A 26750-nucleotide genomic window follows, 5' to 3' on the forward strand; every position below is an offset into this window, starting at 1 on the left:
TTATTACTATAGCAATGACTGATCGATATTAAGTATTTCCTTGATTCTCTAAGAAACGGAGAAACTAAAACTTACCTCGCGCATAACACTAGTGATATTTGGACCTGCTTGATACTTCATACCATCGTTACAAGAGATCGGTAGAGGATAGATGAAGTCAGGATCCTCATAATCAATACTCCTCGCGTTCAAGGTCTCCAGAGCCTTGTTGAATAAAAATACTGCATCGTAAAGAATCGCCGAGTCTAGCTACAATAAAATTGCCAATAATTTCAATAATTACACTTAATTCCTCATGCAACGGAGTCACTACGTTCTACTTATTACCATGAAATAATCGTCCGACATTCAAGGTATTCTGCATTTTACCTATCTAACTTGACTTAATTTGAAATAATCATTGGATATTCAAGATATTCTACATTGTAACATAAAATACTTATTTTACCAAATACACCTAACTATTAATTAAATATCGCAACTCAAGAAATTTAAGAATTACCTAAAAATATTTAAGAATTAAATATATGATGAAAGTATCGATATTCATATAGATGCTGAACGTTAGAAGATGATTAGATAATTACCCATTTAATTTCTTCGTGATCGGTTTCCCTCAAACTGATTGCGGTGATGTTGGCAGTGGTTCCATTACGTATTTCAAAGATAGGCAGTTTCGATGAATCCTATTCGTCCCGATGGAGAGACAATTTCAAAAAAACATATTCATGGCAAACTTGTCTTTGAAACAATCTGAGATATTGTGTACATGTTTATTACCAAATATGTTATGATAAAATTGCAATAATCTGCAAGCAACTTGACTTGCTTCGCCTGGTTGAGGACATCAACGATCTTGTGCGGGTCTATGTCGATGATTACATTGCACACTTTCATTGCCTGTATTTCTTTGAGCACCGGTCGATAATCTGGTCCTTCGCCCAGTTGTCGTACAATGATGGAACTGTCCTTTTTCCGTTTCAGAGTCAGAATTTTCTGAATGCGCGATAATCCTTCGTCGGTCTCGTAGATTACCACAAAGTTGGGAAGATTCATCGAATCGACAACAGCGGCAATGGCCTAATTTTATTAAATAAAAATAAATAGAAATTAAAAAATAATATAATACAAACAGTCTTAGCAAAAATGTATTATAACAATACAGTTGCTGCAGAATTACCGTTCATCAAAACAACAAAAGAGAAACGTTTCAGCACGATAATTAAATTCTCTAGAAAAATACGATAATTATATGATTTAGTTATAAAGAAAAAAACAATCCGCGCATTTTGCATATTAGCAAATCACAAAATCCTGTCGATGTCGCGAAGCATTTTCTTGTATGACGACTGACCTGGCTGAGCAGCTCGCTATCCGGGTACACATTTATAGTCATCGATGACGGGTTCTTGATCTTCTCGTTCTCTCGCCATACGTATTCGATATGCGGTACATCAAATCGCGTGGTAATGCTCGTGACGATTCCACGAGTATGCGGGCTTGCGGGTCCGAAAATGGCTACCACTCCTTCTTGGAGGAGCTCGCAAGCTAAAAAAAATGCAATCTCCAAAAAGACATGCAATTTCAGAAATAGAATTCAACGCGAGAACGGTGCTTAAATAAAAATAAATATGTAGCGCAACAATCTCTTCTCAATTTAGTATAGTTATTTTTTTTAGAGCATATAGAGATTGCAGTCGAAGGCAAAAATGTATTTTCGATACGGTATGTTGTTTTTAAGTGAAGAAACAAAGGTACGGTACTAATACTGATGAACCACTACAGTTGATCATGTCCATTATAATTTTAATGATAAAGAGTATTTTATTAAAGCAGTTTGTCGAAAGAGCGAATGTTCTGTGCGCTTTAGTAATTATGGTGATTCCGGTAAAGTCCCGATTCTACAAAGATTTTACTGAGGCATTGATGAAGCGCAGTAAATAATTGTAATGTCCATTACAGTTTATCATTGTTACGCGTGCTGCATTTTAATGAAGTTTTAAATGGAGCGAAGATTCATATGGCCTTAACAAAACGTAAGTTATTATGCATATAAATCTCTGGCAAACGTTGATTATTTTTTGCCAAACATTAACAAAGCTCAGCACGCCGTTGCAAGAATTACAACGTGTAGTAAAGCAACAATATGAGTCACTCTCTTATTCGTTATGTATTAAAATCTGTTTACTTATATTCATTATAATATTTATGAATTACATTTATTATAATACTTATTATTATGTCGTTTATTATTTATGCTTATCTGTTATTTTTGTACGTTAAGAATTAGTATAAAATGAGTTTGCCAGAAGGTTTCTTCCAGATTTTTGATTTTCATATTCGTATACTTACTAGCTGTTGCAGTATTGAAGCTGTCAGTATCAACATCCACTTCGGCGATGACAGGAATGAGCTTGAACGCGGGTGCGAGATGCTCGTATCTCGTATCATAAATTGCTCTTTCGAACGCGAATTTGAGATCTTCATCGCCTTTATGAAAAATCGCGCCTGGAGAGAAAAAATTTCGCAATCAATGTATTAATAAACAAAAGCTCGACGTCGCTAGGCCAATTAGCGTTTAATGTGTTAAATTGCAATTACGGTAGGAGGATTAAAGGCACGTGTACGCGAAAGCCAGACGCGTAGATGTGTTCATTAAATGGTGAATAAAATCGATGCAACTATTCTTTTGTGTTCTGGTATTTTAACTGGTTCTTTTGTATACATTTATGCATGAGAATTTAAAAAAATTTGAAATGTTAAGGGAAATGTGTTCAAATTTAAAACATGTTTTATTTACTTACTTCGTTAAATTTTACAAACTCTATCAATTTTATTATAGAATTTAATAGTATTAACGTTATAATGTAGTTCAATGTTTAGAAATAAAAGCAGAAATGGAGATGAAGTATGTAAAGTAAAAAAGACAATAATGCGAATAACGGAAATAATTAATGCAGATAACCGTAATAAATATAAACTAAGCAGGGAAGTTCCATAAAATAAATTAAGTACTTCCAAAATGAGTTAATATTGAATTTTCAGTGAAATAAACGTGAAATGGCATATTGTTGTGGTATAAAGCTGAGCTGAAAAGTATAATTAATCATTAAGAAATAAAGCTGTTTAACAATTAGTAATAATATGAAAATTAACAAGTGCTTAATCGCCATCAGCATTATATTTGCGATATATATTAGTATTAGCGAATAATTGTTTACTCGAACAATGCTGAACTCTAGCCGACGACCACGTGGAATTTGCGTTACGCGTGTCGGATCAATACCAAGTAACGAGCAGCGTATGACGGGTGGCAGCTAGAAAAGAACCGCTAGAAAAATTTCTACTGCGTATGCGAATGTAGTCGCGTTTTATTATCGCGCAAAAAAATTCATCAGTGCGCTGTCAGCTTTAATTATGAAATCGGCGCAAAAAAGAAGTACCTACACGAATTTCCGGTCCTTTTCGATCGAACAATTTTATTACAGCAATTTGTATCTTTTCTGAACTAAATATTTATTTCGATTTATAACATAATAATTATCGAAACAAGAAAGAGAGAATAATAATAATAATAAATTTAAATAATAATTCATAATTTCTTCACTTAACCGTTTTTTTACTTTGAAACGCGCATTTGGCGACGCGCTAGATAAATAATGCACAAATCGAAGTAAACTTTTACATTTCGTGACGTTGGCAAAACCAAACAGCTAGATTTTCAATCTAGCGTCTGCTAGTTTTGCCGTTAAATAACAAGCTCGCAAACAAAAAGCGGGTTACAAATTCACGTGCATGTGCGCGTTTCATCGTGGAAATGTATTAAATTATGCATGGGCGGCGTGCGTTCCCCAAAGTTTATCTTTCTTCGAGAGCGAGCTTGCCGCGCTGCAAACGTGCGGGCTTACCGACTTTTATAGGCCGCGCGACGCCGTGGACGCCGTGGACCGCGAATGCCAGCAACGTCGTCGCAACGAGAAAGAAACGCCGCCGCATATCCATTCCGATGAATTGCCTGCGAAGCACAGAGATGTATATTAATTGCATTTATCTCGGGTGTGCGCGCGGGAATATCGCGCTGCACGTTAATTAGAATACAAAGCGACGTCATCGTTCGTATTCGTGTGCAGCTGCATCTGACGTGGCGACACGACTTGATTGCTGCAACGCTTTACGATAATTAAGCTGCGCGAGTTAGATGTAGATGTGTGTCGGCCAGCGATCTCGCTTATCGTAATTCCTGCTTTCCGCTTTCTTCTCTTCATCGGATGGCACGCACTTCTCCATTTCTTCTTCATTTCTTCTCAGCGAAGAATTTCTTCAGCTTTTGCAGCTTAATTCAGCTTTTTGCTTCTTTAACGGTCGATTATTCGCTATGTCCCGCATGCGACACTGTACATCTTATCGACACGTGTTCACTGGTATTGGAGAACAGCAAAAAGTACCATAATTGAGTTTAAATTCTCCTTAAAGGTTTACTGGAGTCATAACAGAAAAGCGGTTTCTGTGGGCGAAGGTAACTAACGTTAGACTAGGTGGAAGAATCACAGTAATATGCTAAACTGAGATTAAGTGCGTCCGCGAGTGTGCAAGTGTAGTAGTTGCGTTATAAGACACGGGTAGTACGTGGAATCCGTGAAAATGGAATTTATAAAATGTACATAAAATTTATTAAAAACAACGATATTTTTAGCTTTTATTATCAAACTGAATGATCTCGAATGTGCTGGAAAAGTACATCCATTAATGCATCACGAGGACCTAACTTTGATGAACTGAGTTTTGAAATATATTGTAACGTAGCTCAAATAGACTGTGTTTTTTATACATACATGCATCCTCAATCGTATATTAAGGGAATAAAACAGCAATATCGAATATCGCGGAAGCAGTGGGATAAAGCAAAAATATCTTAAAGAAACATGGTCAAGTTTAGGATACATAATGTATTTTAATAATAACCACGTTTCCAAATTTTTATCGAGATAAATTGAATTGAATAGATAATATTAGATATATAATTCTAAATAGTTGTTTCAAAGGATAAAAACTTTTTTAAATATTATAAAAGATTAGTAAAAATTATTTATTTAATAATTCCAGCCCAAAAGTTAGGAAAGATCCAAGATTTTTAAGATACACGTGGGGAAATAATTTTATATTGTTAAATTAAAGACTTTTAGCTTACGATTATACACTTTAATGATTCACGCGTTACAAGACCAGAAGCGAATTGTTCAAGTATCCGAATTATCATCACGCTTACCTCATTGCTTGCTAAGGAGGCACATTAGTGACAGTATTTTCTCATTGTTCCGATGCGAAAGGGTGCACTTTTCATTACATTGAACGAGTGAACTAAAATCTATGCACACAACAGAAGTTTCTCGAAACGGAGAGTGAACACAGGGAGGAGCGATGGAACCGTTCTACATTCAGAGTTTTGCGTTCGGCATGGTCCTGCCATGTACTGATCTAAATTTGGAGCCAACCAATCTATATATGCTCAGCTTGACGTCGGCTACTTTGAGAACCATGTTATACAGAACTATATAATGCATTCTCTCTCGATAATGACATTCCTCGCAAGTTGGAGATATATAACACTTATATATATATATATAATATTGATTATATAAATTTTAATAATTTGTTTTATATTTCGCCGATGTTAGAAAATGATGTATACTTTAATATCCTTGTATGAATACATAAAAAGTCTTTTTATAAAGTTTTGTATTTAGCAACTATATATTTGTATTTGTATTTAAAAATATAAAAATAATTGAAATGCTTCCAAAAGCATGTAATACATTTATACCTCACAAATATGTGCTATCTAATTCCTACTTATTATCATAAATCTTTTAATATAATTTGCACCAAACTATCATAACTTATATCAAGATCAAACTATAATAATATTATGAACCATAGAGATATTTTACTGACGAGCCGATAATAGCACATTCTAAAGACTTGATAGTTTAAATATGAAAAAGAAATAGAAAACTGCGCAGTGTTATTAAGTTTACAATTAACTAACTTCATACTTATAATTAGTACTTGAAATAAAGAGTAATTAGTACTATTACTTGAGATTAGGATGAGATATGGTTTCGAGGACGTCTACAGTATACTTATTAAGCGTAATAACTTAATACTGATATCATTTTAGAATATCTGCTTTTTGCGTGGTAAATGACCAATACATTAATATAAAACCATCGCTAAGGAACTAACTCGGTTAATCCTTCTCGTGCCATCACTGAGGACGAGTTTACTAGAGAAAAGGTAAGTCATTCTGCTTAGAGTTTTAACTCGAACAATAAATGCGCAGGTTTGAAATTACAAGATTCTTTTAACAAAAAGTGCACAATTCAAACCCTTTTGAGCTCACGACCAGGGATAGGCAAAATATTAATAATAAATTAATATTATTTGAGTATTTAATTATTTATTTAACAGGAAAAAATAATTCCCGATTAATTGATTAATCAGTAATCAAGATAAGTAATTTTTCAATTGCTCGGTTAATCAGTAATCAAAAAGAACAATTTCTCAATTACTCGATTAATCAGTAATCAAAATAAACAATTTTTCAATTACTCCAGTAATTAGTAATCAAAGTGAAAAATTTTTTAATTATTCGATTAATTAGTAATTATAGTATAAAATATTTTTGTTACTTGATTAATCAGTAATCAGAACGTAATAATTTTAATTACTTGATTAATCAGTAATCAGACCGAAAAATTTTTCAATTATTTCATCACTCAGTAATCAGTGTCAGATGTTCCTTGATTATTTAGTTGATTTTTTTCTGGGTTATTTTCTTGATTATTTAAGTCATCAGCGTACAGCAGCAATCATATACAGAAAAAAATTAATTCGACGCAATATTTTTCTAATAAAATTAGTTGAAGTAGGATTTTTTATGACTGATAAAAAAATAATTTAAATAGTGAAATATTGCGTTAATTTCATTTTTTTCTGTATGGAATTAGTGCTGTACGCTGATAACTACTTAAATAATCAAGAAAATAATCCAGAAAAAAATCAACTAAATAATCAAGGAACATCTGACACTGATTACTGAGTGATGAAATAATTGAAAAATTTTTCGGTCTGATTACTGATTAATCAAGTAATTAAAATTATTACGTTCTGATTGCTGATTAATCAAGTAACAAAAATATTTTATACTATAATTACTGATTAATCGAATAATTAAAAAATTTTTCACTTTGATTACTGATTACTGGAGTAATTGAACAATTGTTTATTTTGATTACTGATTAATCGAGTAATTAAGAAATTGTTCATGTTGATTACTGATTAACTGAGCAATTAAAAAATTGTTGATCTTGATTACTGATTAATCAATTAATAATAAATTTCTCGAAGTTGATTACTGATTATCAAAATAATTGTTAATCAAAGCTGAAAATATTACTGAAAATATCGTTGATGCCGATCCCTGCTCACGACTATATATCTTATTTCTACATACCTTATATCTATATATTTTCTATATATCTTATTGCATTATTCAGAGAAGGATATTTTTCTATGTTGAGAGACTGCATTTTATTTGTTTAGTTGTTATTTATGTTATTCACACATGTATTTAAGTTATATTTAAGAAAAATGATACTATATTTAATGCCTTTTTAGTTTTTCAATTTTATTTGCTCGAAATTATTTATTATTTCTAACAGATAAATTACAATAACAACAAGATGCGTTATTCAGGAGCCACAATCATGATATTGTGTCTCCTCGTGGTATTAACAATGTTTCAATATACTTCGTCGCGGCGACTCCCTACAACCACTACATGTCGATGTGAGTTCTTAATTCAATACAATACAATATATAGAGTATCTTGAAACTATTGGTAATAATTTCGACAGGAGATTTTATAAAACATTGTAGAACAAAAATTCTAATACAGAAATGTCGCATGTGAAGTTATAATATAGCTTTCTTTAGTATTACAATTGTTCTCTTAGAGTATTCCATAGAATTTGCCCTTAAAATTATTATCGATGATTGTGGAACATGCATGCATATATACAAGGTGTTCCAGAGCTCGTGTGACAGCTATTAATGAGAGATTCTTGAGAGTATTTGGAAACGAAAATCCTGATACCAAAATGTTGAACAATACTACAATAGGTTTTAAATGGCAAGGGTTTAAAATTGACTAATTGAATTGTCTAAAGTTTGCGCGCTCTCTGCATCATAAGCGACGCCAGTTCGCTTGACATACTTCATGTGATAACTTTGACAGTTTAATGCATGCTTTGATGCTTTTTAATGACAGATTAAACTTTTATGATGATCTTATTATGAAATGTTTGAATGATGTTAGAATGAATGAATAAAATGTTCAACGCATTCATTATTGGCGTATAAATAAAAAGAAGTATCAAAAATTGATACTGTAATATCGCATATGAGCCAGACTCAGGACACTTACAATTAGAGGCTGTCACTACTGTGCAATGTACCGTGCCTGAGCGCGCAAACTTTAGACAGTTTAGACGATTCGATTGATCACCGTTAAACGCTTCCCATTTAAAAACTATTGTAGCCTCAACATTTTGGTACTTATTAGGATTTTCGTCTCCAAATACTCTCAAAAATCTTTCATTAACAATCTCTCATTAACGACTGTCACACGAGCTCTGGGACACCTAGTATACAGGAAAATTCAGTAAATTTAAAGATATATACATATATATTGGGTCATTAAGTATGAAACTTTACAAATGTAAAAGCGCCATCTTTAACATTTGTTACCTCAAATTTGGCGCCAGACGTCAATATCAGGTTAGGTTAGTGTGATAGATGTATGTTCGCTCTTCAAATGTCATATTTGTTTGTTCAAATATCTTCATTAGTTTTATTGGTGGATTCTTTTTTATAGAACTATGGAAAAGTCCAAAATTCGTGTGATTTATGAATATGAGTTCCGCCGTGGAACCACAGTGTCGGAGACAGCTCGTAATATCAACGCTGTATTTGGTGAAGGTTCAACTACTAAAGCAACGGTGGGCAATTGGTTCAAAAACTTCAGAGATGGAGATTTCAGCCTCGCTAATGAGCCACGTGGAAGACCAAAGACGAAGGTGGATAATGATCACTTGAGAGCCGTAGTAGAGTCCGATCCATCTCAAAGTACACGTGAATTGGCATCGATATTCAATGTTTCTATACCCACCATATTGTTCATTTAGCTGCAATTGGTAAGATAAAGAAGTTGGACAAATGGGTCCCGCACGAATTGACCGATGCGCAGCAGGCGCAACGTCTAGAGGCTTCCCTTTCTTTGCTTTCCCGTCACAAAAATGAATCTTTTTTTGAATCGAATTGTGACCTGCGATGAAAAGTGGATACTCTACGACAATCGTAAACACTCACATCAGTGGTTGAACGCTGATGAACCACCGAGACATCACGCGAAACCCAACATTACACAGAAGAAGCTTATGGTGACTGTTTGGTGGTCCAGGTCAGGTGTTATCTACTACAACTTTATGAAACCTGGTACATCGATAACGGCTGAAGTATATTGCAAGCAACTGGACGAAATGATGCAACAACTTGCTATTAAACAACCGAAATTAGTCAATCGGTCAATGCCAATCCTGTTGCATGATAATGCTCGACCGCACACTGCACGACTGACCGTGGCAAAGCTACAGGAGTTGGAATTGGAAACTCTCCGTCATCCACCATATTCACCAGATCTATCACCTACCGACTATCACTTCTTCCGGAATTTGGACAACTTGTTGGTGGGAAAATTCTTCAATTCTCAACAGGCAGTCGAAACAGCCTTCCGCGACTTCATCGATTCCCGTACTCCTGGCTTCTATAGTAGAGGCATAGACCAACTACCACTAAAATGGCAGAAGTGTGTAGATAACATGGGCGCATACTTCGATTGAAAATAAATCATGTCCATATGCCAAAAAATGCAAAAGTTTATGTTCTATTTGTAAAGTTTCATACTTAATGACCCAATATATATAAGTTATTTTTTATAGATTATTATCTATTTTATAGATTATTGCATTAATATTTATTAAAGCAATTTGTTTAATTAATGTAAAATGTAGTTTGTTGTACGATGATGCTAATTATTATACACTTATCATCACACTTGTTATGTTTTAGTTAATACCGACTGTGCTGCAGATAGAAGCTGTATAATTTATACGTGTATAAATCCTTGCCTCCTTGTTGTGACTCATAATATATGCCCATTTAATTGTACAGTTGTAAACCACCAACCAATATGCCAGAACTAATATATCCGGCGCAGGTGGGAAGTGCATTATTAATTTTTCGAAATGGATGCACATATATACACCTTTATATATATTCATGCACATATATAAATATATATATATATATATATATATATATATATATCAATGCACACATCTATGATATATTAACTTGATTATTCATATAAAACATTTTATGCTTTACATATTATAAAAATGTATTAACATATAAATATTAAAAATAAATATAATATAAAAAGATCTATTCAGTGGAATCATTTCTTTAACCTTGTAGAGAATCACCAAAAAGTTCATATAATTCAATTTGAAATAGGATCAAGTTTAAAAGACATTCAAAATTTCGCAACATCTTGTAGCAGTTTTGTATATAATATTATTCTTTCGTTATAAAACAAATTCACTAGTTGCATTGATCTTATGATAACTCGCACCATATCGCAAAATTTTCTAGATATTGTAGACCTAAACAATTGCAAACGACTTTCTTGATATTGTAGACCTAATCAGTGATTTTGCAAAATATACATTGTAGCATGCTGTAATATTAACGTTTTTATTTCCAACAAAAACTTGTTACTCATTTTACGATAAGTCGCACGTTTTCGCAAAACAATTTTTTAGTTTTTGGAAACATTATTTTAGATCTAATCGATGATTAGCAAAATGCACGTTGTAGTATGCTGTGAAACATTCTTATTTCCAAGAAAAACTCGCTTGTTATACTCATTTTGCCATAATTCATACGTAATCTCAAAACAATTTTCTTAACACTTTTGTAGATCTAATCGATGATTTTGCAAAACGCACGTAGTAGCGCATGCTATAATGATAACGTTTTATTTTTATTTTCAAGAAAAATTCGCTTGTTATGCTCGTTATGCGATCATTCATTATGGATCGCAGAACAATTTTTTAATATTGAGAATCAAATTAATAACTTTGCATAATATACATTATAGCGCATCATAGATCAACGCTTTTGTTTCCGAAAAGAATCTCTGTCGTTTTATTTATATTTATAATAAAACTACATGTTATACAAAATAATGTTTCGGCATTGCAGATCTAATGCATAATTTCGCAAAATGCACATTGCAGCACTCTCTAATCATAACGGCAGCAATAATACGCGTACTTGTTACGTATCTTTGAAACGTGCATGAATTGCGGTTGTTTTACGTACGGCGGCAAGGGTGACACGTGACTAGCGGGGGTGTACGAGACGGGGAGTAGCCGCGCGCGGGAGTAAAAGCGCGGCGGGCTGTCAGTACGCGTTCGACCGCCTGAGATGAGGGGTTGGCGCCGTGATTTGCGGAAGCTCACCTGCGACGAGTAGGATCCACGCGTAGGATCGCCGACGTTTATCAACAGCGGTGCATTATGCGTTTGCTCGTTACCGCATTTAATCGTGCGGTGTGCCCGAGATGAAGTGAGAAAACGATTTTTTCCGAAGCTAGTGAAGTGACGACGAACATGGCTTCGCCAAGAATCACATCCTGCTTGCTGCTGTTGCTGTTCTTGCTGGCCGTCGTTTACGCCTCCGGTAAGTTCGCCTCGGTAACGGACTGGTAAACAATATCGGAGTAACGTAATGTCAATTTCTGAAAGGTACATACTAAATTCCAGGTGCATTTGTGCGTGTATCGGTCACTATTATTTCCCAAGCACGTTTCGAAAATACGTTATTTTATTGTTGGAAATATTCTAAATACAAAAGAGAAGTTTGCTAAGGACACAGGATTCGCGGTTGACGAAAAAGTTGTAACAAGTAACGCGATGAAAGCATGGAACGAATGCAATCCGTGAAAAATGGTAGTGAGAAAAAAATGGAAAATATTGCCATGAAAAATGTTTGAAATGTCGAAGTAAAAATTCTGCCGAATTTTTAGAAATAAATGTTCAGAGTGTTGCATCCAGTTTAATTATTCCTGAAAAATTAATTGAACAGAATTGCGATACGTTAAATAGCTTTTCTCTGTGATATCCTTGACGGCGCAGCGCACATTGTAACGTTAATATTCCGTAATTATTGTTATTATTATTATTGATAACGATACAATGAATTATAAGTGTAATAAATTAGTTGTCGATACAGATAACGAAACTGCCTTGAAAAACGTGCTTTTGATATCATTTTACGTAGAATTATGTCAGCTTCAAAGCGGATAGATATCCAAGGATACTTCCGCCACTGTGAAATATTTCTACAATGAACAAAAAACTGCAACATCTCTTTTCAACGAATTCCAAAATGCAAAAAAATCAGGTGGTAGTTTCGCGTTTTTTGCGTCTCTCGATATTCGTTGCAAAAGGGAAAAAATTGTTATAATCTTCTTATCCGGAGCGACGTGGAAGCACTCGTGCGCGCGTACTTCGGGAAACCAGATCGGTTAATTTTAAATGCGCCTCCCACGAGTTTTCTAATATTTTAATAATAAATTCGATTCGATAAGGCTCGTGCGACTCGACAGCGCTTAACGTCTTGTTTAAATTGCTGCTGGATGTCTTAAGCGCTTTAATTACGTTTTCTTTATGGAAATTACACGGTAGCGAGGAATTAATCTTTGTATCTCCACTCCCATCCTCCTCCTCCTCCCCCTGTACCCACTCTTACCCCCATCCCCATTCCCCATCCAGCGCTCACCTCTCGCTGTAAATTATTGTGCTCGGTATAATTTCTGAAATGCAACTATGTATATATACAACGTACACGCTGTTGCATTCCGCCCGAGCGTCTCTGAATATCTGATACATTGCTTTCACGCTAATATCCTGGCGGTGTGGCTGCCAACGAATTATTAATGTACACCGAACGCCACCGAAGGGTTATTTGATCGTGCAAACATCAGATTCGTCAGCCTCAAATATCGTTTGCGAGCGACCTAAATTCAAATCTGCCTTGCATTAAGCACGGACCATTACGCAAATTATCCGAGTTATCAGACTTCACTCGTCCGTCGATCGGACATTCCGTTCTCCCGTTCTGCCCAAGGGAATTATTGACGGACGATATCCTGCTCGGTTGTAAAAACAAAAGAATATTGTTGCTTCGCTCCTCCATCCGATTGGTATTCGCGAAGGGGTGTTTCCTATATATACATATATATATATATATATATATATATATATGCGCGCTATGATTGGTGAGTGATGGCTGAGGGGGAAGGGGAGGGATGACAAAAATATTGGTGCGGAGTAGCGTTCAATCTACTATGTTGGCAAATATTTGCGCAACCGCCTACCGCGCGTATCCCGTAACCGAACACGTGGGACTCTCTCCGGATGCATGAATATATTTCCGAAAAAAAAAGAAAAAAAATAGTTCGATACGAGAAGCGACGTCACGCGTCATCCCCGTGCAGATTAGATAACGTCATTTTTTCATCACCAGTTCACCAACGGAATTGATGGTAATAAAATGGTACGGCCACCTGATCGCGCCGACCGGTGCTAATCCGGTTGGGAAATATGCAGTGCACACGTGCAGTTCGTTATTGGATCGTTATTAATGAGTAGCCATTAATATTCGAAGCGATTTAATGAAATTACTTCGATCGGCGCAGCTAGAAAGAAAAACTAGGAATTTATAAAGGGAAGCGCGCTCTCTGAATTCACTAAGCTGATTTCGAACCAGTTTCAAGACAAGATGGGCGCGACAAATGAATTTATTAGCGCTTGAACGTCTCTGAAAAGATGAAGATAATGATATACTGTAAGTTCGATGGTCTGTAACTAATTTATGACGCTTGACTGACATTGCTAATTGCTCTTGTTTTATTCATGGGATTTGCGATCATAAAGCAGGAAGCGAAGTTATTTAAGATGTATAATTGACATTTATATTATAAATCTCTTAATATTTTATAATATTATAATATGTTAATATTTTTAATATTTTATAATTTCATAATATGATTATGATTAAACAAGAGTAATTGAAAAAAATCACTTGACTATATATCTAATTAATTTATCGTTAATATATCTAATAAAAACATATAATGTATACTTTTAAACGAATAAATTAACTAACGATTGATCAACATCAAGATTGATAAGATCTTTTTTAGAGCTTAATGTTATAAAATCTTTATAAATGTTCATCGTTTGAAGCACGTTAGGGTTGCAAGCTCTCAAGATTGAGATCACCTTGATTCGACGTAGATATTGCGTGTTACGCGACTTGAGTAGCTTAGGTTTTTCAACGAGGCAGATTATTGATCCTGAATTGCCGGCCTGTACTGGCACAGAAAATTCTCACCATTGAACCGGATTGAAAGAGCTCTATAGAAATCACCTGCTGACGTCACGTCTGCAAGGCAGAGGGTGTCTTCGGCATCCTGTTCAATGTATCCTTCTCTCCTACCTTTACGCTATCGTAATCCTCGTTGCTGTCTCGACTCGTTGCCGCTCTAAGCTCGCCGAAGCTGGAAGGTCGCGGGAAAACTCGCGGGATTTTCCCTCGAAATTGCATCACTCGGCTTAAAAAGGAACATGACATTCAGAGCGAAAGAAACGGAAGAAATGATATTTCTGCTGCTGCAATAAGGAAGGTTAAATATTAAATCGGTCTGCCGGATTGAAACATATTTCGTGAAAAATATTGTGTCAAGATAAAACGGAATCTTTAAATGGAGGATGAGGATTAAGATTCGAAAGTAATAACTGAAGAAAGCTAAAATTGAAATTAAGATTAGTATTGGCATTAATAGTGAACTTAGTAGATTGCAATAATACATTTGATTGTAATGAAATTTGCACGTTTCAGAGATTGAGAGAAAGATTACTATTTCTGTCTCTCCCTCTCTTCCTTTCTCTCTTCCAGACAAAAGTGTGCCTTTTGAGGATGAAGAATGTCTTCTCTGATTGCGTTCGTTAATTCTTCGCATATGCAATCACGCGAACGATCGACAGCGTGAAGAGCTGCGATAATAAATAAATAATTAAACAATCTAGGATATTCTGAACATGACCAAGTTTGTTTATTCTTTTCGTGCACCTTTTTCATAACTTTCTGATACTTGAGAGTAATGAAAGTATTCTTATTACCAAGTTTCTTCATTAGGAGCTCCCTTCTAATCTGCATTTCTTTAGCTAGCTAGCAGTTGCTTGATACATAACACGCAACCGCTCTTCTTTCTCCCGTACGGTTCTAATCAACGCTGGAACTTTGTAACGACGTTTCTTTAACAAGCGCGAGTCGGTTTTTCACGCTTATTGAAGTTTTCAACGCGTTTTCAACTTTCGTCGTGTTCGAAAATGATTGAAAACCGCTGGCCTCAGCATTATGCCTAATGGAAAAGTCGACCCTGGGTCGAGATTTCGCTAAGGACAAATTCGGTCGTGCAAAGGTCGAGGGATCGATACGGTGGTTTCGGACCGTAAATACCATGCCGTTTGCAAAAGTGGGCCAAACGAGCGTTTTCTTCATATCGCGCTGACCCAATTTCTCTTTTTTCCGTAGGGTCTTTGCTTTAATCAAATTTTGAATCTTTTTCTTCGAAAGTCTTTCAACACTCTTCTTCGAGAGACGCAGCTGCAGATTGCTTTCCTGCAGATTTGCGTAAGTCGAAGTGTCGTAATACGAAGTTACGAGATCAACCGATATTCTGTTATAGAGAAGTTTGTGTCAGTGTTGGTAACATTATTATACATAGTAGAAGCAGAAATCTCTCTTTTATGATTGTTTTTTAATACAGATTCCATCTCGAGATTGACTGCGCCAATTCTATTTGGACCGGCCGCAATTGAAAATGTCGATTGCATCGACATTTAATAAAAGCATGAAAAGAGTGCTATTAGAGTTTTATTATGGTAAATTGAAGCTGGAAGAAGTTCCATTGATAAAATCACGTTCACATCTTTTCACTGAGTGTATACTTTCCTGCAACCATTAAGTGTGTAAGTAGGTATTATAATTATTAGGTATAAGATGAAGCAATATTACAGCGCGTACTGACGTTAGTCGAAAGTTGATGATTTATTTTCTATACTAAAAATTCATTCAGAATCATATTACTCTAGGTGACTCTCCTCGGCATCGAAAACCAGAAATGCGATATAAACTCTACGAAATAAAAAATGAAAAATATCAAAATTTAAAAATAAAATTCCAGAAAGATAGAACGCGCGATGGGAATCCGCAGAAAGCGAAAAATAGGAACCAATTGAATTTCAGAAAGCGAAAAACGACGTGTGCTGTCAGTAACAACTTTTCAGTAAACAAGAAATTTTTCGGATTTGCCGTCATTGCGGGATATTTGGATTTCACCTCGTTCTCCACCATCACTACCCCTCTGACAAACGACTGGCGCGACGAGGAGCATGTCAATTCCAGAGGAGACGTTCCTCTCCAACATTGAGTTCTCGTTGGATTGATGAGGTCGTCGAGGATTAGGCGGAAGCTGCATCAGCGCTAAAAGCTAATGGACCGACATCCTTTGAAGATATCGCCCTCGCTATGAAACGGCGTTTAACCACTCGAGAGTGAGACGACCCTCTCTCATCGTTACGAGCATCAACACTGGTCTAGGCGTTGATAAAAAGATTAGCGACCCGACCAGACTGGGAGCAGAGGAAGCCTTGATTAAAAGCTACCTCCGTCACTAGTGTCTGAAATCAGTAATCGTGAAGAAAGGAAGGGGAGGAAGGAGAAAAGAGGAGAAAAGAAGGAGAGAGATAAAGAGTTTCGCAATTAAAGTTAAATGACATAACTGTTATCACAGCGTTATCTACGTGAGTCGTTTCCGACATAATGTTAAAAGCATAATATTTTCGCCATTCCGCGTTTTACTGCATGCACGAAATGGACCATTGTGCGCCCGGAATCGCGAATACCTTTGTCTTCCCCGGATGGTTGTCGCTCGTATTCGTGCTCGAAACGAAACGAGCGGATGTGCATGTGATTCCTCTCTTTCATGCAGACGCGCATATTTCGTGCGTAGAAAAGATTGTATAACAACAATAGGATGAAATAATAATGGGATGCCTGCGATGCAGTTGCATTAATGTCTACCACCTGCTGCTTTACATTCCCTACAAAATAAGGATTTTTATATCACGCTTGATTCAGCCGTCGCAATTCCGTGAAATCTTCCAACGTGACGAATTATTCAGAAGAAGTGAAGCAAGAACGTCGACACGAAGGAAAAGAAAAATATTCGTCGTTTAGCGTTTGACTTATTAAATAATAACTTCGGCTGACTGAATGAGTTCGCTTCCTTTGATTGATAAGAATTCAATATCGTTTTATATTCTCACAGTCGAAGAACAAAGATGAAGTTGGTATGTAAGAAGAACCGGATGAGAAACGATTTAAGGATTCGACATGATCGGAACAAGTTCCTTACCGTGATGGATGGCGACGTTCCTGGGATTGCCTCCTGGGAGACGGGTGAATGATGTAAGGAATGGAGATTGGCGTGGACCAGAATGGTGGAAAAGGATGGTCCAAAGGCCCAGAACAGATTGCCGTAATTTGCAAAGAAGTTAAGGGAATGGGCAAAAGTGGCCGAAGGACAGAACGTAAATTTGGATCGTGCGAGTGTATGGGAGAGAAAAATGGCGGCCCTCCTGCTTCCTCCGCATAGAATCGCATCGGCGGGCTGCGTGATATTTCAAACTGGCAAATCTGGTAGAAAGCGCGTAATTAATTGAAATTGGAATTAGTTTTATAGAGCTGAATGCTGTTAACTGAAAGAAAGAAAAGATAAATTGATTTCGACCCTTTCATGTCAGAGCGTAAGACAATAAATTTAACAATATAGAACGTTTTACCTCTAATTCGAATATATTATCTATTTTCGTTGTAGTAAAAATACAAGGAGGTATATCAGGAACAAATTGTTTGGTTTGGTTCTCTTCGGATGGTTCACAAATATTGATTTACCGACTATCTATTTAGAATCCTTATTTAAGATTAAATATGTGGAAAAATGTTTTAGTAGAATATTTTCAACATTTATGATTAAATGTTTTAGGATTAAATTTTTGATTCTTCGATAAATCTTTGTCAGAATAATTTTAATTAAACTTCTATTATGCAAAATGTAAATAAATTGTAAATGCGAAAGGTATAGTGGATACGTTGGGGAATGACGAACAAGTTAGCTCTGCGGCATAATTAACAGCAGGTGAACGTTCAATTACATTATTCCAGTCGTAATTATCATCAAACGCGCACACACAAACGGTCGTTGAATACCATAGCATGACGAAGAACGGTTTCCGCATACAAATGATAATTGGCTACATATGTTATTACATTTAACCGAAGACAAGCTATATTGCACAACTCGTATATCTCCATTAAATTATATCCATTATTATACTTTGTGCAATAAATTTCAAGTGAAAAATAGAGTACCGCCATGACGCACAGGAACAAATTTCAAATGAAAAATTATGTTTTTATCGCAATATATAAAATGCGTAGGAAAAATATGCATTAAATACATTCACACTGCAATAACTCAAAACTTTTTAATTCCTAACAAGAATTTTGATACATTTTGATAAATGACACTCGAGATCTCTATTGATGTCCATCATCAGATGAATATTCAACATTCGCATAATCGGCTTTTGGATAATTGTCGCGGTCCATTACATCAACTTAAAATATAGGAGGATAACCGACGACTTCCTCTTTTGATGGAGCAACAACTACCTCTCAAATGGTCAAAGAGCCGTGGTTGAAAAGACACTCGACGATTCTGGGACACGCCGCATCTGGCCAGAAAAGAGTTAGGAGCTACAGCTATCTGTCTATACTATCGCTAAGTTGAGAATACGGGGGAAAGTAGCGTATGGGAAAAGTGTATTATTACGCGTGAGAACTGCACGGTGTTCGACACTCTGAGCGTGGGCGCAGTTATTTTTTTTCCGTGAATCCCAAGTCTCTCTTGTTAGATAACAGAACGGAAGGAAACGTAAAAATACTTGTACGTATACCTCCGTCCGTTACGCTTAAACGTTACATTTTAACATTTTTTCTGGTATAACGTTACATTATTTGAATTTTTTACATTATTACATTTCTTAAATTTAATAGATATAATAATACTAAATTAAGAAATATATAATATAAATAATCTGAATTTTCTATGCAATTTGGTAGATAAAAAATAATAAAATTCTTAATCACTAATTTAAAAAACATTTATTATATTTAGAAAAAGTGGAAGAACTCTTTCTTTTCTTGTATTAAATATAAATGCATCATTAAAAATAATAGATTTGTCACATTTGTTCACTCATACACTCAATTAAACTTTAATTACATCTCTCAACTAATCAACTAATGTACGTTAAAACTTTCCTAACAAATAAAGGAATCATTTCTCTAGGAATCGATCACTTGTCACGCCGTGCAGTGATGTGTGTATCGTTGTCTGTGTATTGTTTGCGGAATTACTTTTCCAATGGCCCGGAAGTTCCGGGAGAGATAAAGTTTCCACGGAAACTCACGACCCAGTAAGCTCTTCCTTTTTTGCTACTTTGTCCTCGCCCCCGTTTCCCTTCGAGCAACTGGTACATCCTCTCTGTTCGGAAACAGAGAAGTCTGCTACCACATAAGGCCGCCGTTGGCCGCAGCGCGAATTTTTCCCCGTGAGTTTTTGCAGCAGCGAAAAATAGAAAGTTCCTGCGAGTTAAAAAGGGGTTAATACAAAAGTCGCTCGAATTAGTCCAGCTGCTTTTACAAAAACGCCATTAAAATCGAACTGTTGTAAGAAAATGCTGAGGAACGACTACGAGGGGAATGATCTGAAGCGCGAGATTCGTGGGCAATCGTGAGGAAATCGCAAGAACATCTTGGGAAATTGCGAGAATTCCGGAGAAATTTTGCGAAGAATTGTGAGTGGTAACAGTATGAGTAAACAGACGATTCCCACGGAAAATCCCGCGTACATCACCACACCATTCCATTCCATTGTGCTTCCCCGCTGATTTAGGGGAGGCTAAGAGACAAGATCTCGGCCCCCGCATTAGCCGCACCGGGTTTATTGGGTTGCTCCCACCCGCGCGTTTTCCAGATACTTAAATCACGGAAAGCTGCAGCACTCTCCAGCGTACATTTTTCGTATATTAATATCTAATGACGTGAACTTAATCCCATTCATCCTTATTAGCGTCGGTGACATCTTATATATCTTCATACATTTAATTGCGTAATTCGCCGGAAAGATCAGATCTCGGGTCTAATATTGTTTCTGCGATTTTTTGTATAAACCCTGAGCAGCAGGGCACGTCGCCGCAGAAAATGATTTCCTCGCAGAGAGCTCGAGTGAACAACCATGGCAGACGTGCCCGAGAATATTCATGATTGTCGACAGCACCGCGCATGAATAAATAAGAGATCCGCCGGAACCACCTTCGCTCTATATGTATATTATGTTATACTTTCAGCTTTCTTTCTTCGGTTAAGAAACTCTTCGGATCTCTTCATATTCCGCCGTATATATTGCACGTATCCTCTTGACCTGAATTTATTTCCCAGCGAGCACCGTTGTGCCGCGCCGTTGTGCATGCGCAAAAATTTTTGCCAGTCAGAATTATTTTCATTTACTTGAATTTCTGCTAAACGTTATACGATTTGCCGTCAGAATATTATTTAACTTCTACATAAAATGCGTAACTCGACGTAAAATTAGCAGCGGCAAATTGCTAAAAAACGTGAAAAGAAAAAACGAGCAGGGAAAGATGATGAAGAGAGAAGCATTCAAGCAATCCTTCTCCATCAGCACTCTTTTTCGGCTAAATAGAAAATATCATTTAAGTGAGTTTTTTAAATTCTAAATAAATTGATCGAAATTATGGATGAATAAATGAATAATAATCGTACACTGCGCGTAGAGAAAATAAATATCTTTTACATGAGTTTATTAAGTCAGAAATATGGAAATTAGAGAAGAAATCGGAAAGAGAAAATTTTGCGTAACAGTGAGATTTTTAAAAATTATCTTCTGGATCTGCGGATGACGGAGGCTGTAACAATCTTTTAATCCTGACGTAATGTGCGATGTGACATTACGCGCAGAATTAGAAATATATTCATCGAGAGAGCGGCACACATTTTGTTTCATGTACGTAAAGACCGTATTTTTGCGATCCGTGCAATGCGCACGGGCGTAATGTCCGCTCACTTTTAGTGACAGAGCTCAATGCTCGCACTGATTAAAGGCGGCTAAATAGACGCTTTTTTTTCCTGCTCCTGCCTTTTCCGCTCTTTATAGCTTTTTGTAGATTTTCCAATAGCGGATGCACGTAAATACAGGAAACTCATGCATAAATGCTGATGGCAGGCGATCGGCTAATGGCGGTACTGCCAAATTTACATTTAAAAATCGATATAAGAATTTGCATACCATCATGAAAATTTACATACCGCCATCACCGATAAATCTTACATTGTTGCATATGCAACGTTCCATTTTCGTCCTAAATTCGGCACGATCTGTATGTTTTTCGTAAGCTTGCGTTGCACCGCAATCTGAAAACGTGCGAAGAGATTATTTTAAGCTTAATATGCAAAAAGTTTCATAACATACCATAAAAAATGCTAATGCTACATGAAATCAATATGAAGAGATTGTATAGCATCGTTACGTTTTCGAGCTTGCAACAATATTATTATTATTATTACTAATATTTCCAATGAAAAATTTTGAAATATTCAAAAATAAAATTATTGCAATTGGAATTGCAATAAACGTCACGATACGGGCCAATTATCGGTATCGTTGCCTTTCATTGATTACATCGCGTAACTGCACATCGCCAGTCGAGTTTGGCCAGAACAGCGTCATCGTTTCCTGAAATTACGCTTTATTCAGCATGCGTGCGTTTTGAAAACGCATCTCATGCGGGGAAGTCGGAGGCATTCGCGACGCCGAGTGCACCTGGAAATGCTTTGTGTATACCCGCGACAGATCTCAGAATAAACGGACCGCTTCGCGGATCGATATATGGAAGACACGTTGTTCTCGGCTTGTTCCTCCGGCAAGCTTCCCAGGCATTTTTAACTTTTTCTTGCATACGTACGCGTAGAGAGAAATGCAGCATCGGTCACATTGGGATGAACAGTATTTGAACGAACAATCCGATTACCTTATTCTCTCGTTGCATCAATTATTTCCTCGTTGTTCCAGATCTCTCGAGCGTCGACTACATCGACGGAAATGTTGATCAATATTTCATATTTCTTCCACGTTCTACGTTTCGCGATTGCGATAAGCGATTGTATTAATTTTGTTGGAAGTGCCCGTTATTTAGCGCTAACGATACGATAACGTGGTCTTCATTGCTCGCGAATATGAGCATCCAGCTTTAATTCGCGTGCATGTGGAAGCGCATGAATATGTAATAAATGTGCACCGCGCTGCACTGTGTATGTATTCGAAGGCCGATCTAATTAAGCATTGTCAAGATATTGTTAACATAATTTTAGATGCTCTCAACTAGACGTGAATCTCGCATATGGACACACTCCGTCCGCCTCTTCGCTCGTTTAGCGCACGCGAGAGAGAGACGCGATTGCGTTTTGATATTATTACGTAACATGTCCGACATGCCGAGGTGCACGGTGCATCCTGCAGAGAGTACGCATCATGTAAACTCCTAATTTATACCGTAAATAAAAAAGGCAAATTAAGTAAAGCGCAGTTAGTGTGCTTAATTGACGTTGCTGTGCGTCAGTAAACTCGCGCGAGGCAAATTAATCTATTATTATCAACGCTCTTAAAGAATTAATTGCTCATTTCCATCAAGCGATTAACAATGCATATCACGTCGAGATTATTGACGCATATTATCCAGCATAATTCCATTAATTAATTCTCTTAGTCTCCGGTGATTAATTCTTCAGTGATCAATTCTCTCTTTACATATTATATTAGGTCGTTAATCATTAACTACATAATTCCGGTCGCGTTTAGACGGCGGCATAAATATTGTAGCGATGTGTTGGAAAATATCGTTTTTGTTTTTTAAAGGTTGCTTATCCTGTCATAAAATTAATATACGACAAGCTATTATTATGCTGTCATAAGTATTTGTTTGATTCATCTACGTGACGTGACCCGGATTACTTAGTTCACGATCTAATAATATAATCTCAGTGCATGATTTATTATAATACCTCTAATTTAGTGGCGATGCATTGTTTAGAGAATACATCAAATAGCATCCTTGATTTATCCTCACCACGAGCAAACAGGATACGCGAGAGCCATGGCTCGCCGGTTATTTCTGACTTGTTCGCTGAATCCGCTTAAATCTACTCGACGCTTGTTTCACCCTTCGATCGCACGATAAAAGTCCGCCATCGCAGAAGGAATAGAGTGAGCTCTCGCTTCCGAGACGAATAAAATCCGGGTGAAAATCACAATACGCGTCAGCAGCTAATAAACCCTCGACGACCTCTAACCTTATCCGTACAGTGGGATGATGTTCAGGCTGGAGGTAAGTGGCACGCGGCGCTTTAAAATAAAGAGCACAGAACCAAGAGAAATAAAAGAGTTCTTTAATCCATTATATATCTGCCGGCGACCAGTCATCCTTTGAAATAATAGAGCCGTAGATTGTCCGGGCAATCGTTGGTAATGGTCTCTGATAAATACGGGTGCGCGATTGCCGCTTCAATCTTTGATAACGAAGCCGATACTCGGGCGAGTTTCGTGCCCCCGGCCGTTTTCATCCGCCTTTAGCTATATCTTATTATTTACGCGTTTTCGCAGCCAATCGATATTTTATTAGCGAGACCACCCGCCCCGTCAGGTCGTTTACCGTACGTTCCTTTTGCCCGTTTCACCGTTTCTCGACGTCGTTGCAGGCGAGTCTTTTATTCCGTATAATAACGTTTCATTCGATTAAGAGTCTCTGGAGTTTCTTCTTCGTCTTATCGATATCTTATCGTTTATCTGCTTTAAGTACTACCTGATCTTTCAACTTCTTCAATTACAGTACGATACTTCATTTATCTTAACTGTCGGCTGATCTTTCATTTACTTTTACCACTGCTTGAAATTTCCCTCTGACATTATCCATTTTATCTCGCTATAATGTCTCATTTACCTCCGCGTTTCTCAAGTTTTCGTCCTGACTTTTATTCGCTTTAATCGTTGCTTGATTTTCGTTATCTGTATATTTTTTATGTCATGCAAAATCTGAAATGTAAAATGAGAGACAAAGGCAGACAATGATTGATGAATGATTGATGAAGCAGATGTGATTAATAAAACTTTCTCTTTTTGTAGCTCTCTGTACATATATACGTTATGTATTTTTTTATATTTTTGCCATTTTTGTATAGATAGACATTATATTAAGCATAATAAAGCAAGTATATACGATATCGGAATGACAAAAATGAAAAATTCAAACATTTTTCCATTATTTTGCAGTCTGGCACTTCTATTTGCATGATCTCGATAAATAATTATTTGTTACTTCTGTGAAAACAGATATAAGCCCTGTTATATTTGAATTTTGAACGCTTTTCCTTGTCGCCGAGTCCTTGCTTTTGACAGTTGAAATCGAGGCTGATATTTTGAAGTAATTAAACTTCACGTTTCCCGTTACAGCCGTGAGTCTCTCGTTCAATCGGATACGTTGATTTTATTCACAGTCAATAGCTACTGTAAATTGACGAAGTGTCAAATTCCGTCGAGAGGGTTTCCTCTGTTACGCAAAAAACTCTTTCTCATCGTCAATCATTCTGTTGTAAAATAAAATAACATGAAAAATTCAATTTATATACCTACTATACGTAGATATAAATCACAGAAGTATTACGTGATACCCGTTTCACGACCGTGACTGTATTTTTGTCTCCTTCAACGAAATTATTTATTATTACTTATTTATTATTTATTATTATTTCTTACTTATTTATTATTACTAAGTCTCCTAACAACACAGATACAGCAGGCGTTTCGTAGAAGTTACAATAAGCTCAATAATGCAGTTATCAATACCGACGATTTTAATACGGGCACCAATAAAGCATCAATGACTGTTTAAAGCGATTAATTACGTGATCGAGTAACATGTAGTGCCGGAATGTGTCCTGTTTAACTTCGCGAACAAAGTTCAGTGTCGTAGCAGCTAGTGCGATAACGATGCGGGCAATAGTAATTGGCTTAAGAGCTGGCCGATAACAGTTTCTGATCCGTTTATCGCAAGCTAGTCCTCGCTCAAAAGTTATGTGCTTGATGTAATATTCAATACGCAATTACAAGAGAAGCGAAGAGAAAGAGAAAGAGGGAGGAGAGGTAGAGAAATAGAAATAAAGATAGAGAACGAGAAAGAACACAGAGAAAATGGAAGAGGAAGCGAACGAGCGAAAAAAGCACGCAAAGAACGAAAAGAATAAACAACGTGCAAGAGGAAGAATAAGGGAAAGTGGAAAATAGGAAAAAGAGCACAAGAGAGAAGAAGGAAAAAAAAAGTGCAATTATTCAGTCAACAATTCTCTTTTTACTTTTTTTTTAATTATACGAAAGGACACTACGGCAAAATGGCTTTTCCAAGCACTTACTCTTGCTTCTCGCACGAGAAAGATAACTTGTGTCCCTTTCTTACTCAACGAGTCGTACGCAAAAAATCGTCCGCATATTTCCGCAATAAAAAATATAAAAAAATATCTAGCTGGTAAAATTGGATCCTAAATAGAGTGATATAAAGTGAGAACATAAAGTTGCTGAACCGAGAGATCGCAATGAAACGCGTAATCATTTTTAGATTAACGTTCGCCAATTGAATTCGAACAAACTGTTATTATAGCCTTCATTGCCTTGTTATTCATTAATCACTATTACTGGTATGACTCAATAAACATACCCATTGATCGTTAATTTGATTACACAGTCATCACGGCCAGTAATACGATTACATTTCAGTGAATTCTGCCGAGAATAGGAACCGATACATGGAAATTACATATGAATGTGGCGTTAGCGCATCCGCGCATTAAACGTCATGATGCATGAGACGCATGAGTTGCACATAACGTTTCCGTGCACTCTGCACAAACGCGGAAGTTTTTGCATCTCTAATGCACCGTTTGCGTCACCCGCGCCTGCTGGGAGCTGCAAAGTACTGGCCTTTGATGTCGATCTGATTAACGATTATTGACACGACGAAGCGAAAGTGCTTTCGATTAAATCGGCTGCACGCTGTCGAACGCATTCGTGATGCACACGTCCCACTAATTAGCCGCTATCGAAATGACAACGTTCCACGAGAGCTAAAAGCGTCAACGATCGTAGGAGAACTTTGCGAAGATTGCTAATTTCCCCGCAGGCTGTGTAACTACGGAAACGAACGTCAAATCTCGAGGGACTAGCGTATACGGTGTAGTATGTAATAATATTTAACTATGTTGTTACATCAGTTTTTATCACAAGTTTTATAAATTTAACTACTCCG

The 26750-nt window shown here is 36.5% G+C and overlaps 2 protein-coding genes and 1 long non-coding RNA gene across 6 annotated transcripts in view; 2 read left to right on the forward strand and 1 right to left on the reverse strand.

Annotated features, from left to right (window-relative positions):
• Positions 1 to 26750, reverse strand: part of LOC105279763 (glutamate receptor ionotropic, kainate 2) — a 50887-nt gene that overhangs the window by 3914 nt on the left and 20223 nt on the right. The window contains exons 1-7 of one of the 2 annotated variants that reach the window (XM_011339772.3): positions 5267 to 5472; positions 3909 to 4015; positions 2353 to 2508; positions 1355 to 1548; positions 781 to 1080; positions 588 to 686; positions 76 to 249 (exon numbers count right to left, since the gene is read on the reverse strand). In XM_011339772.3, coding sequence (XP_011338074.1) covers positions 76 to 249; positions 588 to 686; positions 781 to 1080; positions 1355 to 1548; positions 2353 to 2508; positions 3909 to 4015; positions 5267 to 5271 — 1035 coding nt within the window. In that variant the 5' untranslated portion in view covers positions 5272 to 5472. Of the gene's footprint in view, positions 1 to 75; positions 250 to 587; positions 687 to 780; positions 1081 to 1354; positions 1549 to 2352; positions 2509 to 3908; positions 4016 to 5266; positions 5473 to 26750 lie in introns of those variants that run through there. The other variant, XM_011339771.3, reaches the window with a different exon arrangement.
• On the forward strand, positions 6210 to 10515 carry LOC105279764. The gene is made up of 3 exons (XR_894002.3): positions 6210 to 6294; positions 7722 to 7848; positions 10189 to 10515. It is a non-coding gene; the product is annotated as an uncharacterized LOC105279764 (long non-coding RNA).
• Positions 11556 to 26750, forward strand: part of LOC105279766 — a 34095-nt gene continuing 18900 nt past the window's right edge. For all 3 annotated transcript variants that reach the window (XM_011339774.3, XM_011339776.3, XM_011339775.3), the window contains exon 1: positions 11556 to 11865. In XM_011339774.3, coding sequence (XP_011338076.2) covers positions 11796 to 11865 — 70 coding nt within the window. In that variant the 5' untranslated portion in view covers positions 11556 to 11795. The remainder of the gene's footprint in view (positions 11866 to 26750) is intronic.

Source organism: Ooceraea biroi, chromosome 7, assembly GCF_003672135.1.
Source record: "Ooceraea biroi isolate clonal line C1 chromosome 7, Obir_v5.4, whole genome shotgun sequence".
Taxonomy (NCBI): domain Eukaryota; kingdom Metazoa; phylum Arthropoda; class Insecta; order Hymenoptera; family Formicidae; genus Ooceraea; species Ooceraea biroi.